This window comes from Pelophylax lessonae (genome assembly GCF_965119305.1).
Source record: "Pelophylax lessonae genome assembly, chromosome: 2".
NCBI classification, from domain to species: domain Eukaryota; kingdom Metazoa; phylum Chordata; class Amphibia; order Anura; family Ranidae; genus Pelophylax; species Pelophylax lessonae.
Genome location: NC_138769.1, coordinates 301,186,814 through 301,207,086, shown reverse-complemented (window position 1 = coordinate 301,207,086; position 20,273 = coordinate 301,186,814). Strand labels below are relative to the sequence as shown.

The 20,273-nt window shown below is 41.1% G+C and overlaps 1 protein-coding gene and 1 pseudogene across 4 annotated transcripts in view; both read left to right on the top strand.

Moving 5' to 3' along the window:
• The window catches only part of HMGA1 (high mobility group AT-hook 1), a 436,480-nt gene extending 434,990 nt beyond the window's left edge, over positions 1–1,490 (top strand). For 2 of the 3 annotated variants that reach the window (XM_082244638.1, XM_082244636.1), the window contains exon 6: positions 973–1,490. In XM_082244638.1, coding sequence (XP_082100764.1) covers positions 973–1,026 — 54 coding nt within the window. In that variant the 3' untranslated portion in view covers positions 1,027–1,490. The remainder of the gene's footprint in view (positions 1–972) is intronic. The other variant, XM_082244637.1, reaches the window with a different exon arrangement.
• A 16,913-nt stretch (positions 1,491–18,403) lies between these two features.
• On the top strand, positions 18,404–19,931 carry LOC309548076 (annotated as a pseudogene). Its single transcript has 2 exons — positions 18,404–18,441; positions 18,523–19,931. The product of its transcript is annotated as an uncharacterized misc_RNA (transcript).
• The last annotated feature ends 342 nt before the right edge of the window (positions 19,932–20,273 follow it).

The following is a 20,273-nucleotide window of genomic DNA, read 5'->3' as shown; positions in this document are numbered from 1 at the left end:
AAAGTTGTTGCATTGATGCAGTGCATAAATGTTGCTTATTCATATTTCAGGTATGCGTCATGCAGCCACATCTTCATTTGTCATGTACATGGCTGTATAAATGAGCCTAGATTAGTGTACACTAAACTTGTAATTGTGTGATCTTGGCTGTGCTGGTTCTTAAAACCCTCATGCTTCCCATGCTTATTTCATCTGCATGGAAAAAGGGTTGTCGATACCAGGTATTTGCACAAGTATTCATGTAAATGCTCCCGAAAATTATACCTTTTTGCGGTGCGATTTAAACCCGTACAAAATGAATGGGCTCAAATTGCACTGCAAAGAATCGCATACAATTTGAACAGGAATGTGGTCCGATTCCTGTGTCAATGGCCTGTGATTTGCCCTAATGCTCCTGTGTGAACCCAGGATAGAAAGGAAAGTGCCATCTAGTGCAGCAATGGGCAGTTTATTAAAAATATAACTCGCATTAAAGTGTATATCTCGTCAATTACAAATCTGCATAGCGTCTACCCATGCCACCGATGATAGAAAATCACAGCCGCTGGAGGAGATTTATAGGCGGTCTGACATCACTTCCACCCTATACCCACAGGGGTCCCAGAACTTCTCCAGCCTTGTGAGCACTTCCAGCGGCTGGTTTTTTTCACTCATCTGTGGAAATTTAGACAAATGCACTGCATTCCTGTTGAAACATATTTTCAGACATATCTAGGCTGGCAAGTAGATCCAAAGGCTTGTTTTTAAGAAGCCCACTGAATTCAGTTACTTATTTAGAAAACTCTTCTAATGACTGGTCTAGAAACTGGTTTAGCAGGCATAATTGTTGGTTGCTTATTGCTCCTTGAGCAGATGAAATGCATCTTGGCGGCTGAGGTTGTCCTACTTTTTGTATATTTTAATTTTGTTACTGTTACAGATGTACTTAGTCCTATGCAATTGAACTCTGACATTTGCTTTAATTTTTTACAGCAGGAAGAGGAGGAGGAAGAGGGGGGCACGGCAGAGTCATCGGAAGACCAGTGACCTCAATTTCAATATTGTCTATGTTCCTCCTCTAGATGTTTTTGTAGCCCACGTTCATAGTGAAAAAAAATGCATCTGTATACTATGTCTTTGAAGGAAAAAACTTGCTTGACAGGACTGAACAACTTATGCCTCCTGCATTACTCAGGTCATTAATAGTGCTGGCAGTTTTGCCAGAGACTGCTGTTCTAGTATATTTTTGAACTCATGCCTTCCTTCTCTTCACTGCCAGCATTGTTGTACTTCATAGATGGTTAATGATTGCAGAGACATAAAAACTTAACAACATTCTCAGCACATTGAAAGCCTATTCAATGACTTTAACCATGACACACATTCACTTGTAAGTTTACCTTTTGTGGCAATTGCAGTTAATGTGAGATTTTTGCACCACTGATGGCACTGAGGTCTTATTTCCAGATTGCATCTAATTAGTTTCTTTGGGGACCACAGAACTCTGGGGGGGGGGGGGGGGGGGAACATATTTACCAAAAATAGACTTGAAAACCTTGAGTATAAAGATGAAAGTCAATTTAACCAGAATTCCATGATTAGTTTAAGAGCATTACAAATTATCATAGCTGGCATCAATATTTGGAGCACAGCATCTTGGAAAAAACATACTGGCAAGTCATTACACATCCATCTTGTCATTTGAGATGCAGCTCTTGGAAAGCTGATGCCAGACAAGTGGTACCAAAAACAGACTGCTTCTGGACCATGTACACGGCTTCCAGTCCCTGATGTTATGCAACTAAAAATATGCCCACAGACTTAACTAACTACGAAGTAGTGAATGTCACATTATTTATTGCCACCACATAAATGCCATTCACATAATGGCAGGGACTCAAAGCAAAATTAAAACCTTACACTTGTCATTGTATCTGATACTACTTGAAAGTTTTCATTTAATAAAAAAGCTACCATCCTTGTTTTTGTGATCCAATTTGTTTAGCCTCCTGTTGCAGTCTGATTTTGTTCTGTGAACATGGTATAAAATAAGCAAACCTATTCCATTAGAATTCCTGTGTACTAATGAAGTAATCAATAACTGTTATGAACTCCTGTTTTACCTAAGTTATCTAGGTTATGGGTACCTTGTACTAGATTTATTTAATGTGAAGACCTCTAACCACCTATCGGAGTGGCTTCCACAGTCAGTTTAGTGTTTTTAAGAATGGTCTGATTTCCATGGAAGTTCAGCTGGCTGTTGACTGGCATCAAATGCTTTTAGGTGATCCTCTTTGGGACTAACTAAATGCAATACATTACAGTCAATCTTATAGACTGCTCAAATTATCTATATTGGTGTCATAAATGGTTCTGTTTGATTTAAAATTAGCAACTTCATTTTACCAGTCTTCTTAAAGCCCTGTTTATTAAATATAAGTATTTACTCAGGCAGATGCTGCACATTGCTCTACCCAGATATATAGTGATGATATGAACAAATTGGTCTAGATTATCTATGAAAGTGTAGTGTGGTCACATATTGTGATAACTTTTGATGATGTGTAAATGGTGCTGTATTTTTACCTTGGGTTCATGGTTTGCACTGGTGCTGTTGCAGACATGTGCTTCATACATTCACACCCTCTGACTTCTGTACAATGGCTCAGTAAGAGCTGGTTTTGCAGTGGAGCTTGTACCTGGGCACACCTCATTCTCTCAAGATTGTAGGTGAATGTGCTGTGATGGTGAGAGTAATGGTGTAAATGTAGAAATGGAAAGGATTTCAACAGAATTGGCTAGGACAGTCTCAAATGAATAATGTGTTATACCCATTAGTCTGTGTTTTTTTTTTTTTTTTTTTTTTCTTTCTTTCCTCAAATACAATGTAGTTTGTTTTTTGTTTTAGGATGGTGTTTTCAAATTTGTAGTATCTCAACTGTATTAAAGACATCCTGTATTTTTAAAACACTTGAGATCTGATATGGAAACACTGCACTAGGTTCTTTACTTAGAATTACCAATAAAGTTTGCAGTTTTAATGTAACACGTGTCTTTGGTTTTTAATGACCTTTTTTAGGGCTACATGCTGTCTTTTCACATGGCGGGGGGGTCTGCCTTTTTTTACAGTCCCTTTTGAGAATCACTGGGGGCTAGAGCAGTTTCTCAACTTTTTTTTTTGTCAATGCACCCTTTACATTTAAGAATGGCGTGCCTTGCGACTGTCCGTAATTTTAAACTATTCTTGGGGCCAGTTCACACCATAGAAACGCAGTCCGGATGCGTTCCAAATGCTTTCCTGCATTTGCTCTTTTGATGCTTTCCAGTGCCTTCCCCCTCCTTTTTTTTTTATTAACCTTTAAAGACGTGTGTTCCAGTGCAGGAAAATGCAGCATGTTCTACTTAACTGGAACTGCAAGAACTGGTGTGAACGATGCCCTTGCCAACCATATAACCTACTATCCATGCTGTTTTTATGCAGAAAAAAATGCACTGGACTGCATGTGATGTGAACTGGCCCTAATAGTTTTACATTATGCTGCAGCATCGACACACATGGGGCACCCGACATTAGAGGTTATTCTGCCAAAGCAATACATTTTTGCACACTGGTACTGACTAGTATGCCAGGGTTTCTCCTCTCACTCAGCTGTGACCCCAGTGTTAACAGGGTGGGGTAGGGGATGCTGTGCAGGCGATCAACACCCTTAACACTGATGACATCACTGGTTGTTAGGACGTCGGTGGCCAAAAGGTTGTAATGGGGCACAATAAAAACCTGTGGCTTTGTGTAACTAAAAGCAGGCTTGATCCACCTGCTCGCTTGTATACATTTTTAGGCATTTGGCCAAGGCAACCTGGCTGGGCTAGAGTTTAGTATGTTAAAATTGGGTTTTAGTTGTCGTACTATATAGCTGTTAAGTGTAGTGGTCATGCGAGAGCTGTCATGAATGACTTCCTAGACTGCTGCCGTTTTGAGTTACTTGCCTGCAACTGGAGCAGATTGGGTACCAGAATGAGCGAGCTTGTTGTGGGTTGCTGGAGGTATGTGTACAGCAGCCTGGCATGTGGGCAGCAATAAGTTGGCAAAGCACCAACTGTTCAGCGAATGAGTTTGCAATGGCCAACATGTCGTGCTGGAGAATGGAAAACCAAAGCTAGGTGGGAGCTTGGAAAAATGCTTGTTTTGCACAGTGACATCTTCAAGGGAATGTGGCAGCTTACTGAAGAAATTGGGTGGTAAAGCAGAGCTATTGGAAGGTAGAATGTTAGAAGTTTAATTGACTAGTGAAAAGTTTGTTGGTAAGCTGGGGGGGGATAAGCTATCTGTAAAATGACTGGCTTTCGAAACTATGCCTGATTTTTGTTCAAGTAGTTTTTACTGTTCACATGTGATCATAATGGTATGATCCAATAGTAAAGGTCTTGCAGATTGATAGAACTATGGAAGTTTGCCATACAAAAAAAGTGAATAGGCATAAAAAAAAACCTTTCAAGGGAGTGAATTTATTTACCCTATCCATGCATTTGAAGAAGTGATCTCTCCTAAAGACTGCCAGTTGTGCCACAAGGAAACATTTGGGCCTCTGTCACTCACCACTTCAACACTTTAAGCTACTCAATAGCCAATAATCAACTAAGCTTTCATAGCCTCCTGTTACAAAATTTAGCTTTTTTAGTGCTGAAGAGGGAATTTCTTCAACTGATGGCAAAATAGCTTTAGCACTCCAAACTCATGTTGAGTTTGTGGGGCAAAGGCACATATTGGGTGATTTTCTTTTGATCATTTGAAAGGTCATCCACTAGTATAACATTTTTCATTCATGTCACAATCTGTAATGGTGTACTGTGGGGGGGGGGGGAGAGAGAGAGAGAGAGAGAGATACCCTTGGGCCTCAAACTGTAATTGTCCCCTTTAGTATAAGTGACCACTGTTTGCAATTTTGCCATAAGGAGATCCACTTCTAGTTCATAGTTTGCCTGACAAGTCTACTTGTTACTGTACTACATGTGGCTCTACATTTCCCAGCACTCCTGACAGCTACTTCAGCATGGCTTGGAAGCAGTATCCATAGCGAGGGAAGTTTGGCTCCAGGAGTCCCCACAGGCTTGGATCCACCCCTCTCAAGACCCTGGACTTGGCTTCAGTGCAAAAAAATGGCACATTGCAGTACTAAGTGCATTATCTTTTAATAAAACAAACTGCAATGCTATATAGCTGCTTGGCACTCAGTAGCCAACCCTTCCCTGGTATTGGCCCAGACTTAAACAGGCATAGGATGTGCTCATATAAGCCTATTCTATGTTGTATTAATATATCGTGCCATGATCTTCTAAAGGGATTCCCTTTCAGTTCAAGGTTTGTAGAATGGCAATAAAGATGTTAAAGGTATACTGCAATGATATCTATGTAGAGTAAAAATTGTGATGACTGATACAACTCCTTAGTGGTTCATCTGCCTGTCATACTGCTACTACTTTTAACAGCTTCCGGTCCGCGCTATAGCCGAAGTACGGCTGCAGTGCGGACTCGAATATCCGGGAGGCCGTCTTTAAACGGCCTCCCAGTAATAAGCTCCCGCGAGTGTGCATCGGGGAAAATCTGTGTCGGCTGTGTCCCTTGGACACAGCCAATCACAGATCATGGTAAATGGCCAATCACAGCGGCCATTTACCACGTGATCGGACCATGCAATGAGAGATGATCTCATATGTAAACATGAGATCATCTCTCATCGCCAGCTCTCCTTCCTCACACAGACTGCGTGTGAGGAAGGAGCAGAGCCGATCACCGATAAGGGTACAAAGAAAAATGTAATTGGGGCACTGATCACCAGTGCCCTGATTATAAAAGAGGTAAATAAAGGCCACCAGTGCCCATAGTGCTGCCAGTCAGTGCCTGCTCATCTAGGCACTGATTAGCAGCACTGTGGGCACTGATGGTGCTGCCCATCAGTGTCCAGGAGTGCCACCTATCAGTGCTCATCAGTGTGGCATATTAGTACCTGCCCATCAGTGCCACCTCATCAGCGCACATCTGTGAAGGAGAAACATTTATTTTCAAAATTTACTCGCAGAAAATAAACTTTTATTGTTTCAAAATTTTCTGTCCTTTTTTTTTTTTTTGTAAGAAATAAAAAAACCCAGAGATGATTAAATGCCACCAAAAGAAAGCGCTATTTGTGTGAAAAAAAATGATAATGTCATATGGGTACAGTGTAGCATGACCGCGCAATTGTCATTCAAAGCGTGAGAGCGCTGAAAGCTGAAAATTGGCCTGGGCAGGAAGGGGGTGAAAGTGCCTGGTAGGCAAGTGGTTAAAGCAATTACACTAGCTATATCATCTTGGTGTATGAGTCTCTCCAGAAAAGGCTGCTCCAATCAGCATGTGGGCAACGTAAACACAGCTTTGAAAACAAATGTCTCATGTTGGAAAAAGTATCTTAGGTCTTTTTAACACTAACATTCAAGAATAATTGTCTACCCATACATACTCAAATTGTGAAAGGACATGCAATATGGTTTGTGTCATAAGCAATCTAGAAAGCATGTACTGTATTATGAACCGTAGTCACAGACTGGCTCACACATTCAAACTGATACCCTTCTAATGACCAAGGTTATTGTAAATTAAGTCAAGGTATCTTTTAGGGTGGAGTCCAATAAATCATTTGATTTCATCCACGGACATTGCAATGTATTTAATATTTATCCTCAGGTAATAGGGTAGTCCTTGGGCATGAAGTCAGCCTTTTGAATCCCACTGCTTTTCTAGGGCTGTGGCCCCGATAATGGTGTCCCCACAGCCTCTCATGCTGCAGAGCATGCAACAAGCGGCTCCACACATTCGCCTCTGCCTGCATATAATGCTGCAGTGCTCATATGACACACCTGATGGTACCTATGGAAACAAAATACTAGAAAGGGATCCTGGGTCTGTATCCGCCCACACCTTACTAGACCAAGGTAAAAGGTGAGGTATTATACATTATTTACATCAAAAGTGCATAAATTCCCCTACAACTGGCATGTGTTAGCAAAGGGAAAGAATAGATTGTCCCTTATATTGATAATGTCTCCATTTGTATATTTTTTATACATGGAGTGTTATATGATACACATTTTCATTAGCATACCTAATGCAATCAATATATGCATCACTATCTCCTTTATGATGGTCAGTAAATTTCTATGTGCGCATGGACATAGGCTAACAGACAGTTTGACAGCTGCAGTATGCATGAGGTAATTATCTACATACATCTTATCTACTGCTGCTACATATTAGTTATAGTTAGTGATTTTTATTATGTTTTTAATTTGGAAAAAATAATTCTTAATTAAAATTAGACGGGTGTTCTCTATCATTTTAGCTTGTTTTGGATTACAGTGCTAGAACACATTTGGAGTGCTAAATTATTAATATATATCTTGGCAAATGTAAGCGAATAGAGTGTGACATACAGTAGGAACCACACCGGTTATCAGAAGTTCAATACTGATTCTGGATGCATAAATATTAGCTAAGATGTCATCATGCTTGAGGGTTGATTAAAGGGAAATCACCATAAAATATACTGTGCCTGGAAAGGACAGCAGGAGGTAAAAGTAATGTTTATAATGATCTAAATACACATTCCTGCATGTCTTTCCAAGATGTGGATCAATGCAAATTTCATTAGATTTATAAATCATCTATTAAAGCTCCAGTTTACCAACCATTTTGTACAGATTCGCAGATGATATCCATAAATCTCAATTTCTATTACATTGCAAGTTTTGATTTGTTAAATCACATATAAACTGAACATGTCTGTTTCCATATAATATACGATACAGTTCAAGTCAAACCAGGACTTTTAATTTTACAGGTATAAAAAGGGATGCTAGCGTGGTGGTACTACACGCAGCAGTAAGTGGCAAGTGTGTTCTATTACTGATATGAGGGGGCCTGTCCAGAGACCGTTAATCAAGATGGCAGACAACAGTGTTAGTGCGTGCATGGAACAGCGTGTGGTAAAGAAGTTTCTTGTGAAGGAAGGCATAAAACCCATGAATATCTGCAGAAGACTTCAAGCAGAGTATGGTGATGAGACACTGTAATGCAGCAAGACATTTGAATGGTGTAAATGTTTTAAAGATGGCTGTACCTCCGTCAGTGACGATCCTGGCCGTGGTGTTTCCCAGCCCACAGCAGTAATACCTGTGAACATTCAGCGCGTAGAATGCCTCATCCTGGATAATCGACACATAACCTGTTGTGAAATTGCACAAGAGGCAGAACTTTCTGTGGTGCACCGATGACTAATGCCCCGTACACACGTTCCGATTATCGTACGACAAACCTCGCTTTCGACCTAGTCTCCCGATAATCGGATCGTTAGTACACAGCTTTCGACAGCCGATCATGACAGTTGGTCCAACAAAATCCGAAGGGACAAACCGGAAAACTTCTGTCGTACGACATCTTCTCGAACGATAATCGACTCGTCAGTACAGCATGCGTACGCTAAAAGTCGTTCGACAAATACCACGCATGATCGGAAATAGTCAATAATCCGGAAGTAGATGTGAGAAAGTAAACACTACCTTGCAAACATTTGAACCGAAAATTGTGTGTATGCTATCCCAATGTATCTTAGCGTTTAATCGTTACTTATAATAAAATCAATAAATGTAAAGGCTGCCTGCTATTGTTCGTGCTTTGTACTATAATTATTCACTGTCCAGGTTTTTTTTTTTTTCCGTAATGTATATTGCTTGCGAAACATGTTTCCAAAGTGTTTCGTAAAGACCGACCGAATGTAAAATCGTAAGAACATGTAATGTGTAAGTTGACTATATCCTAAGCGTGTTTTTAAATTAACCCCAAAAAGTGGCAACCTAGACGAACGTTCCGTTGCATGGAACGTGTGTTCGTACAATAATCTTGTACACCTACTATGATATATGGGCCACCCCTTTTCCCTCCTGTTGTGGGCAGAATGAATATGGCGGATATGGATGAGGACACACATGTGTCATGCGGCTCTGACAGGGAGGAAAGACAGACTTCAAGGCCTAGGAGCAAAAAAAAGGCTTCTAATATGTCCTTTGATGAGATGGTGGAGATGGTGGACATCCTGATCAGCAAGGATTATGATGGGAGAATGGGATCGTACTCGAGGCCTAATGCCAGGAAAGACAAGATACTGGAGAAGGTGGTCCATGTTCTGCATAGCAAATTTGGGGTGAGGAGGACAAAGGACCAACTCCGCAAGCGGTGGTCGGATCTAAAATTGAGAGAGGAGGATCAGTTCATGAAGATTAAAAAACGGCTAAAGAAAAGTGAGTATATATTATTCTGTTTTAATATACATATTTTTAGACACCATGGTATATATTTTTTTTGGGGATGGTTATATCGTTCGTTTGTTACGAATAATCGTACTAGTATAGTGTGTGGGAAGTGTAATGTGTCTACTGTGTGGGCCTATTTTTACAGTACACAGGGTAGATAGATAGGAGCTTGTAGAGCCAATGCAGTAACGCACTTTAATGCATCCACTTAGCATACATATACTTAACATACCATGTGTGCTTTGATGTTTCTTATTCATCTTTGAAAAGGAGAGAAAAGAAAAAAAAAATACAAAAGATCATAGTGACACAACTGGTGACAGCCAGCAGAGCAGCCAGACACAGAATCCAGAAGACCAGGTGGTGGTTTTGGATCTGATGAATGTAACAAGCACTGGTAAGCTGATAATACCACCAATGTTTCTGGATTTATGCATGCCACAGATACCAAACCTTACCATCCTTTTTTTTATTTTTGTTTTAGAAGTAGAAATGGCGACTGATGCTGAACAGCATTTCACCAGTTCCAGTGCACGCCTGTTGATGAATGAGCTCATAGCCTGCAAGGCAGAGATTGGATCAATTATTGATCGATGCCAAGTTGTGATGACCAAAATAAATACCGTCATAGACATGTTGGGTAAAGTTTAAAGGTGTTTGAGTGGTGGAAAGTCTTCAGACAAGCACCTGTTGTGCCTAGTTCAAAGATTTATAGACAAATTATAGTTTATCTTAAAAAAAATACCCTTTAAAAAATTCCTAAAAAAAATGAACACTGCTGGTTCCAATGTTCTTTATTTTATAAATAAAAGTTTTATACTTTTAATTTATGTTTGTGTTTGCATTTGTAAATAGAGGTATAGCTAGTTCTGATTTTGTATTGTATGACTATTTTTAACATGGAAGTTGCACTGATGAGGAAACATTGACAGGCATTGTGAGCAATAACACATAACTCAGTTGTTTCTTGTGGCCATCCCCAATGGATCTGCACTGACAATCAATGTGCTGATTATTCAGTGAAGACCCCCCCCCCCCCCCCCACCTCACTATAACGGGCAATCTGCACTCCTAAACAGGCATTTTGATAGAGTGAACTGACCAAATCAATGGCACTTAAGAATAAAGATGGCGATATTGCTTGATTAACACACAGGAGTTTATTTGGAGGAAAAAATTACATCAAAAATTCACTAAAACACAGATGTAAAAAAAAAAAATAAATAAAGAATAGATTTGAAATTATAATTGGGTATAATGATATTCGTGTGGCCAAGATGGCTGTTGATGGTCAGGCTGCATGTATGGCCATTGACCACCATGTTGCATAGATCCATGACCAGTGTGTGGATTTGGGGGTGGATTGGGGTGTGGATTGGGCTGTTGTAATGGCCCTGATGGTGCAGTAGAATCGGTCATGCGGGTATTTTTCCTCAATTCCTCTCGAATGCCTCTATGCATGGTCTCCAGCATCAACTTTTCTGCATATTGCCGTTGTTCCTCCGACATTCTGCGGAGCTTGTTGGCTGTCAGAATCCCAAAAGCATCCGCTTCATCAGGCTTTTTCTCCAGAGCAGCAGTTGCCTTGATAAGAAAAGTGGAGGTGTCATCCTCAATTCTCCTCCTCTTTTGAGGTCTAGCCACAGGTGGAATTTGAGTGCTCTCCGTTATGATGGGAGTTGGCTCATTTGTAATGTCCTCTGTTGGCTCCTCTTCCTGTGTGTTTGTCTGTTAAAATAAAAAGGATATTTTTTTTTTTTTTTTTAAATGCAGTTCATATTCACATTAAAACCCAAGCATCAATGTTACCTGCAAACAGCATGCATGGATTATTTTTAGGAATAACAATTAAAGGCCAAAAATGTATTCATAAGGTACCTGTGTCTGGAGTATGTCCTCCCTGTCGTCAAACACCATTTCAGGAGACATGGGGTTATCACCAGATGCTGAGGTAGATGGTAGAGAAGGGGGGTTAGACAGGGTACAAATGGATGTTCTGGCATCCACCTGTTCCGTTAGGAATCTCAAACTCTCGAAATACCAGAGTCGAGGAACATATACATCATCAGTTCCTGCTCCAGATTTTTGTGTTTCATGGATTTTATTCAGTTCCCTTTTAAAAACTGTACGCAGGTTTGCAATTTTATTACAGACATAGTTAAGGTCTGCAGAGCTACTAATGGTTTGACATAGCTCCACAAGTTTGGTGAGTGCCTCATGTCTTTTATTTTTGTCTGAATAATCTTTAGATTTTATCCTCCATAAACATGGCATCTGCCTATACATTTCGATAGATTTTGGTAGGAATTCTGGTGAAGTAAATTTGTCCGTCATGCTTCCTAAAAAAGAAAAAAAAGTTCAGCTATGTTGCATTTCAGCCTGATATAGAGGTATTGTCAAACTAATTTTAGCAAAAGTTTGTGTCTGCTGAATAAACACAAGTTATGTTGCAAACATACCGAACTTTCAAACAGCAAACAATGACATGACATTTGTTCATTTTTTCTTGTGAATAAAAAGTTCCTTTTAGCTCAAGCTAATTTACCTTTTTTAGGTGAGACAGGTCCAACAGCAATCCGATCGCGGGGTGACCAAACAATTGATAAAGATGTGTGACGTACAGGAACGTTCGTTGCGTTGCTCCTTAATTTATAGAGTAGGCATGCGTGCATCGGCCATGCCCCACCTCTCACACAACTGTTTCTAATTAGACGTATCTTACTTTAATCCGTCTTCCTGCAGCCTGTGTTCCCAAACGAAATGTCGGCTGGCTACCCCGTCATGCATTATGCATCATGCCTGTCTCACCCCTCAAATAATTGTGTATATATATCTATTATTCAAGTTTTTTGGTGGGTTTGAAAATAGTTTCATTTGACATATATATGTAGTTTACAAATGTACAAAAAGAGTTTGTATATATATATATATATATATATATATATATATATATATAATTATTTATATATATATATATATATATATATATATATCTACACACACACACACGTATGTATATATATATATATATATATATACATACATACATACATACCAGTACATACAGTGCTTATATATATATATACACACACCAGTATATACAGTATATATATATATATAGTTAGGACGTTGAAAGACATCAGCTGTTCAGGATAAGGCAAATAACGTCCTTACCTCTGCACCTGACACCCTACAGTAATTGGGGAATTTTCAAAACCAGGTGGAAATGTATCTCCTGTCTGTGACAACATCCACAGATTTACCTGACTTCCTGTCACATAATATATATATATATATATATATATATACACACACCACTACACACCATATATATATATATATATATATATATATATATATATATATATATATATACATATACACACACACATACACCAGTATATATATATATATATATACATATACTGTATATATATATATACACACACACACACATACATACACCCATGATAATTTCTCATGTTATTTGTAATCCTAAATTTAGGACACACTCATGAAGCTAATATGGCTATTACTGTATATGTTCTGTATATTTTATGTGTATATAATCTGACTAGGTCGGATATTGTATAAACTAATATTTAAAAATAAAACGACACAGACATTTACTCCACACCAAAAAAAAAATTTATTCATGTATAATGTACAAAAAGATGGCTACTTGAAAAATCAGGAATAATAGTGACATTGTGGCCTTCACATGTCATCCTGCCAGGAAACTGCTCCTCTTCCAACAAAATATTCCATATAATCCAGGCGAGATTGACGTGCAGTTTGGGTCGGAAGTCGTGGATGTCCACTGTTTAGGGAGGTGAGTACTTCCATGTGTTCATGAAGGTCAGCATGAATACTGGTGCCTGGCATTGGAGACGAAGGATCTGTGTCTCTTTCAAATGGCAAAGATGACATGTATCCCTGGGAATTTTTACGGAGGAAATTATGAAGGACACAACAACACAAAACAAGGGAATCTATTTTATATAAGGCTAAATTAATAGAGGTGAGGAAAATACGAAACCTATTTGCAAGGATGCCAAATGCGTTTTCAACAACCCTGCGTGCCCGGGACAAACGATAATTAAAGACCCTCTGGGGTCTGGTCAGATTGCGCATGGGAAAAGGTTTCAGAATATGCTGATTGAGGGAAAATGCGTCATCTGCAACAAAAACAAAGTTAAGCCCCTCAAAGGTTTCAGTGCTGGATGGTAGGTTTAGTGTCCCTTGCAGCAAACGCTTATAGAACTCAGTTTGATTAAGGATGCTTCCATCAGAGTTACGGCCATTTTTACCTATATCAAGGTAGATGAATTCATAGTTCGCATTCACTATGGCAAGCATAATTATGCTAAAAAAAACCTTTGTAATTATAAATAAAAGATCCAGAATTTGCAGGTGGAACAATTCTCACGTTTCCCATCAATGGCTCCACCACAATTTGGGAAATTCCAATGCTCTTGAAACGCATTGGCTATTTCGTTACACTCCTGTGCATTGGTGGGGAACTGTAAGAAAAAAAAAAAACATTAACAAATAATAATAATAAAATACAGAAACAGAAAGCAGGATATGGAGGACACTGGCACTGTACCTTAAGATACTGCTGCTGTAAAGTGGCAATAATAGCCTTACAGGTCTCCGGGATTATTTGACCCAGTGCTTGGGGAGAGATACCCGTCGAATATTTGAGGTCCTGCAGACTTCTCCCTGTCGCCAAGTAGCGTAATGTTGCTATTAGCCGTTGTTCAGGGCTAATAGCTTCCCGCATTGGTGTATCCTTTTTTTGGATGAATGGTCTCACAAGTTATAGTAATGTCTGGAAACACTCATCATTCATCCTGAGAAAGTTCCTATAATCATCAGGATTATTTTCTTTCAACTCTTTGAGAAGAGTCATGTGAGAATACTTTTCTCTGTCACGAAGCCATTGTTTGGACCATGTCCTCCTTTTTTGTTTCTTCTTTTGAAGCAACTTCCGTATAGCAACTATACCCAAGATGGCAATTGGAAGTGCATGGTCCTCCATTATTAGGATATAGCTTCACACTAGCACTCGAACGACCGAATGAGCACGCCGAATGTTGGCTTGTAGAGCTCTACATGGAGGCGTATACCATACGATCGGAAATTGTCAGATGACGTTGCACGACGCAGGGGTCATACGTATATACATCACTTCCGATACGTAGCTACGAAAAATACACCTGGTCACTGAATAGTACGAAGAAAGTCGGATGGTTTGTACGCAGAGTTGCTTTCGATTTTTGTATCATGCAACAACTACGAAACTTTTGTCGTACGATGGTCGTACGATAATCGGAACGTGTGTACGGGGCATAAGTGAAGTAGGCTGTCCTAGGATGGTTCAGGCATACTGACAAATCTTTCTATGCCGAAGCTTTCCAGGCATTTGTTAATCTCTGGGAAAAGTGTTAAATGTAGCAGGAGAGTACATTGAAAAATAAATGCAGTTTCCACTCCTTGAAATTTTGTTCTTTTTTATAAAAAAAAATTCAGAAGTCCCATATTGACTTGAATGCCCCTCGTATATATGCATTGCATTTATCGCTATATTACTGTCTATAGGAAGAGCAGTTTTTGCCTTCTTACTAGTCAGATTTTGAATTTCTTCCTTAGAGCATAGAAAATATGAACACATTCCATTAGTAAGAGCGTTCTTCCCTTAAACACTTATCTAAAAAGTTGTCCAGCAATTGTTAACCAGAAGCAAACCTTCAGAAATCTAAAAGCATGTACATATTCTACCTAGGTCTACATGAAAAGGCAAAGTCTTGCTCATACTTGGAGACTACTAGAATTACTAGATTACTAGAAATCTTGTGCTGAGGAAGTGGTGGATTTCATTTCCTTAATAAATGATGACTGTAGCCCTCCAATTTTAGTAAAATTCTCTTCTAGAATTTTATATGTTCTTTAGTCTTTGGAACACTCTTGTTGAGGTTGATTGGATTGTAACTTTATCTGTTTCAGCATGAGATTTCAAAGGGCAGATACCAAATTGAAGGTAGTTAAACTACTTGCAATAAATGTATTTATTAATTTATAGATAAATACATAGTTGCATTAACCTGTGTCTCTTTTTATCAGCTTTAACCACCTCAATACAGGGCACTTAAACCCCCTTCCTTCCCAGACCAATTTTCAGCTTTTAGTGCTGTTGCAATTTGAATGACAATTGCGCGGTCATGCAACGCTGTACCTAAACCAAATTTGTGTCATTTTTTCCCCACAAATAGAGTTTTCTTTTGGTGGTATTTGATCACCGTCAGGTTTTTTCTTTTTTGGTGCACAAATAAAAAAAGACTGAAAAGTTTGAAAAAAAAAAAAAGTTTTTTTGTTTAGGTTATAAAATTTTGTAAATAGATATGTTTTTTCCTGCACTGATGAGCACTGATGATGCCGCACTGACAGGCACTGATGAGGAGACACTGATGGGGGGCACTGATGGGGTGGCACTGATATGCAGCACTGATGGGCACTAATAGGTAGCACTGATATGCAGCACTGATGGGCACTGATATGTGGCACTGATAGATAGCACTGATATGCAGCATTGGTGGGCACTGATAGGCAGCGCTGATGGGCACTGATAGGCAGCACTGATGGGCACTGATTGGTGGCACTGATGGGCACTGGTAGGTGGCACTGTTGGGCGGCAATGATCGGCACTGATCGGCACTGATGGGTGGCACTGATCAGCACTGATAGGCAGCACTGGTGGGCAATAATGGGCACTGGTGGGCGGCACTGATAGATGGCAATAATGGGTATTGGTGGGCAGCACTAATAGATGGCATTGGTGGACAACACTGATAGGGAGGGCACTGGGGGGCTCTCTGAGCCCTGCTTGCCATCCCTGGTGGCCATAGTGGGCATCCCTGGTGGTCATGGGTGGGCATCCCTGGTGGCTTAGTGGCACCCCTCCCCCCCCCAGGGCTGCACTAGTAATCAATGTTCTGATTACCAGCACAGACCCCCCCCTGTGATCAGTGAGTAATTAGAAATACTCACTGATCACCAACGCAGCAGCACCGATCATCCCTCTTCTCCTGACTGACAGGATCTGTCAGGGGGAGAAGAGATCGAAGCCGTTACAACGGCTCTATTTACATTACATGACAGCTGTGATTGGACACAGCTGTCATGTGATCAGGAGGGCCAATCACAGGGCCCTCCTGCCGAATGATGTTGCTCTGTGTCCGAGGGACACAGGCACATCGAGATCGCGCCGCTGCGCGTGCCCGCGGCGGCGCGATCTCTCTCCTTCTGAAGGACGTTCCGGAACGTCCATTCAGGAGGACGAGACTCCCGCCCGGCCGTATATGTACTATGGCCGGGTGGGAGGTAGTTAAAGTATGTCTGTTTCTATATCTTTTGCTGCTTCTGAAAAACAGTTTTCACAAATTGCCTTTGCCACATTTTGTTGGCTCAAAGCTGAATACATTGGAAATTTGAGTGAAAAACAAGAGTTTTGCTTTTGACTACTGGTGGTTGCAATTGATTGATTGTCTTCTTTGGGATCTTTGCTAGAGGCTTTTTAAAACACCTTTTCTGTAACTTTTTAAACAGAATTTTTCTGTTCCTTTCATTCATTCCATCTGCTAATGAAGGGGAGTGGTTCATAGGTGATACAGGTAGTAAATAACTTTCCTGGTGCCTCCATGGCAGCATACCTGTGATAGAGCTCCGCCTCTACTCCGTCTTCAGGACTAGTGAATATCATAAAAGAAAGACGCCCCCCTATTCCCAGCATTCTCCTTTTTTTCCTCATACCTTCTTGACTGGTGAAGAGTAGCAGTATGTCCTTACCTGCTGACCATCTGGCAGCTTCCGCCGGGTTAAGCCTCTCCCGTGCGCAGTCCCTGCTTCTTGGGTCGCTCAAAGCACTGATAAGACTGGGAACCCCTTCTGTGGATCTTGGGATAAGGCGCAGAGTTTCCTCATAGGAACACATTCTGCCTGCAATGGAACAGATTTATGATGATTTGACTGCAGGGTTTTGCAGGAGGACCCACTACCTTAAAGTAGTTCCTTTTCTCTTGTATTTTTTTTTCCCTTCCCCCTTTCCTGTCACAGATAGGTCATGTCTTTGCTCTCCCCTTCCTATATTTGCTCTCATATCCCCTTTTCTATCAGGTTCATATAATGATAAAGCCCCTTATATGTTGTGTACCGTCTTTTAAATACCTGTTGTTCGGCTTGTTTGTCCCGCTCCGGGCTCCTGCCTCATCGGCGTGCGGCGTTCTAATATGGCTTTCTAGTGCTGTGCAGCCTTCGGCCGCTCCGCTCCTCCCCTCCTTATCCCATTCGCTGGCGTTCCAGCATGGGGAGGCGGGGATTCCGGCGGTTGGGTGGCTAGGACGTGTGCGCGGGCGCATGCGCAGTGCGGCCGAGGCGCAGGCGGCCATCTTGGTTAAGGGAAACAGGTAGGGCTTTTGCCCACAGTCTCCCTTAAAATTCTAATTAATGGAGGAGGAGGGATTTTGAGTTCCCTCCCTCCTCCTATTAGTATTAAAGGAATCATTATCCTGGTAGTTATCCAGGCTGATGGTTCCTGCATTATTCTATGCACAAAGCCCTAGGTAAGCTATTGCTCTCTGCAGGGCAATATAGGATAAAAAAAAAAAAACTTTATTTATACAGTAAAAAAAAAAAAAAACTTTTTATTTATATGGTAAAAAAAAAAACTTTATATAGTAAAAAAAAATAAAAATGTTTTTTTGTCTTAAAATTGGTAAAAAAAAAAAAAAAATGGTGAGGGAACTGTGCGTATGATAGTATATATGTTTTTACATGTATGTATATATATATGTATATATATATATTTTAAAAAAAATGGGGGTATCGCTTTTTCTTTACGTTTTTTTCTTCCGTTTTCCCCAGCCCCTTTATTGGAGACCCCTATGCCCACTCTATTTCTTTTCATTTTTTTTTTTTTTTTTTTTAACTATTCTATTTCTAATCACCTTTTGTTCTCATCATCTTGGCATCCTTTTGATCTATTCTACTTTTTTCTTTTTAGTCGGTCCTCCCTTAACGCCCTGCAATGAGCCACTCATCCCGTGCACAAGATCCTCACAATAGGTATAGGACAACCTTATCGTGAGTATGTTTAGGTACCAAAAAAAGAGTGCATAATTGGCTGACAAGGGTACTTTGTTTCAGCCCTACTCATTCTAGAAGATCAGGAAGAGCTTCAGAACACCGCGAAGATGACAGCCCGGATCGGAGATCCCGCCATAGATCTTCAGAGAGGTCAAGATCAAGACAAAGTCGCACACCCTTTGCACCTTCTCGCTCCCCCAAGAAATGTTGGGCCTGTGGAGCAATACCCTTGCCACGCAAGCTGGTTTGCAGAGACTGCTTCCGCGAGTATGCCTCCAACCGGGAAGCAGAAAATATCCAAGTGGTAGATCTGCTCAAACAAACTTTGAAGGACTCCCTCGCAGAGTTGACAACCCTGGTTCCCGCACAGACAGCCCCTTCTAGGGCATTAGCGCAAGGCACAGATCCTGATGCACCAGGTCCTTCAGGCCTCAACACCTCTCGGCCGTACTCAGACCCACCGGCCAGAGACGATTCCGCGGATTCACTCTCAGAGGAGTCCTCAGACGAAGCAGATCCATCAGGCTTCAGTTATACCTTGGTGCAGCCATTCATCCAGGCAGTGAAGACAGCCATTGCCTCGGAAGACACAGAGGATCCCCCGGCAAAATCCAAGACTTGCTTCCCCTTCCTTAAAAGGAAACAGTTTTTTTTTCCCACTAATGGATGAGATCAGAGAGATTATAGAGGAAGAATGGAAGAAAACTGATAAGAAGTTTTCTCTGGGCCGCCTCAATAAGCTTTACCCACTGGCCGAATCGGAGTCACAATCCTTAAACTCTATGCCGGTAGTTGATGCAGCAGTGGCACGCCTTGCCAAGAATGTGACTCTTCCCATGGAGGATTCAACTTCCTTTAGGGATCCTCTAGACCGCAAGATCGATTTTGACCTAAAGAGAAGCTACTTGGCCTCAGGTGCTGCCTGCAAACCGGCCATTGCGCTCACTTCGGTGTCTAACGCCATCAGAGTCTGGACAGATAATGTTGAGACAGCCTTGCGCCAGGATGTTCCCCGAAAAGACATCATCAAGGCGCTTGAAGAACTCAAGATATCAGCGGACTTTGTCGGAGAAGCCGCAATCGATACAATCCGCTGTTCAGCAAGGTCAATGCTTCACGCAGTGATGGCAAAAAGGGCCCTTTGGTTAAAATCTTAGATGGCGGATCTATCATCCAAACAAAATTGGTGTAGGATACCCTTTGATGGAAAGGCTCTCTTTGGGAAAAGATTGGATGAAGCTATTTCCAGAGTCTCAGGAGGGAAGTCCGGCTTACTCCCCCAGGACAGGAAACCCAAGAGATCCAGAGTGGTTTCTTCAAGATTTCGCCCATCAAGATACAGAGACTACAGGCAGCCAAGACAACAAGGGGAGAACAGAAGACCCTGGAGGGGCACGCAGGCCTCTTTTTTGGGGGCACGCAAAAATAAGACCCTTACAGCTCCCCAAGAATCCACAAAGTCTTTTTGACGCCAGGGGTCTGCAGTCCCTCCCAGTCGGAGCAAGACTGCGACTTTTCTACCCGGTTTGGGCTGCCCGCTGCCAGGACCCTTGGGTCTTTTCCACGATCAAGTTAGGGCATCATTGGGAGTTCTCCCATTCACCACCTCAAGTCTTTCAGAAAACAAGAATCCCAGCTTCTCGGGAAAAAGCTTCGGCACTACTACAATTTCTGACAGAACTTCAGCTCCAGGGAGCAGTTTTTCCAGTCCCATTGGCAGAACACTATACAGGCTTCTATTCCCCGCTCTTTCTGGTTAGAAAAAAGACAGGAGGATGGAGACCTGTGGTAGATCTCAAGAAGCTAAATCG